Here is a 578-nt window from a genome sequence, read left to right as displayed (position 1 = left end):
CTCCCTGCCATTCCCAATTCTTTCCCAGACTGCGGGCAGGGCTCCCCGTCGCAGGGGGAGCTGCGGGAGGAGCTGGAGGACGCGATGCGCGTTGCCGAGCGCTTCACCCGCCGCTACGACTCCCTGCTGGGGGCCCTGCAGGAGGAGCTGCTCAACAGCACGGCCCTGATGCAGCAGCTCAGCGACCAGTTCGGGTGGGTCACACGGCTCGCCAACCTCACCCAGGGCACCGACGGGGCACTGCGAGTCACCACGGTGAGTCCTGACCCTAAAAACCCGAAATCTGACCCTAAACCTGACCCCAACCTCACCCAGAGCACCGACGGAGCCCTGCGTGTTACCATGGTGAGAGCCTGACCCTAAAAACCCTAAATCTGATCCTAAACCTGACCCCAACCTCACCCAGGGCACCGACGGGGCCCTGCGAGTCACCACGGTGAGACCCTGACCCTAAACTTGACCCTGACCCTAATCCTGACCCTAACCCTGATCCTGACCCTGATCCTAACCCTGTGCATCACCATGGTGAGAGCCTGACCCTGACCCTAAACCTGACCCTGACTCTGACCCTGACCTCG

The 578-nt window shown here is 62.5% G+C and overlaps 1 protein-coding gene across 1 annotated transcript in view; it reads left to right on the top strand.

Annotated features, from left to right (window-relative positions):
- The window catches only part of LOC113979826 (clusterin-like), a 2066-nt gene extending 1694 nt beyond the window's left edge, over positions 1 to 372 (top strand). Inside the window, exon 2 of the mRNA XM_027707103.1 lies at positions 29 to 372. Within this exon, the coding sequence (XP_027562904.1) occupies positions 29 to 357 (329 nt within the window). The 3' untranslated portion in view covers positions 358 to 372. The remainder of the gene's footprint in view (positions 1 to 28) is intronic.
- Positions 373 to 578: the final 206 nt, after the last annotated feature.

This window comes from Neopelma chrysocephalum, unplaced genomic scaffold (assembly GCF_003984885.1).
Source record: "Neopelma chrysocephalum unplaced genomic scaffold, ASM398488v2 Primary Assembly neopelma1_89753, whole genome shotgun sequence".
In the NCBI taxonomy this organism is placed as follows: Eukaryota; Metazoa; Chordata; class Aves; order Passeriformes; family Pipridae; genus Neopelma; species Neopelma chrysocephalum.
Note: the sequence above shows the minus strand (reverse complement) of the source record. Positions and strands in the feature narration are given on the sequence as shown.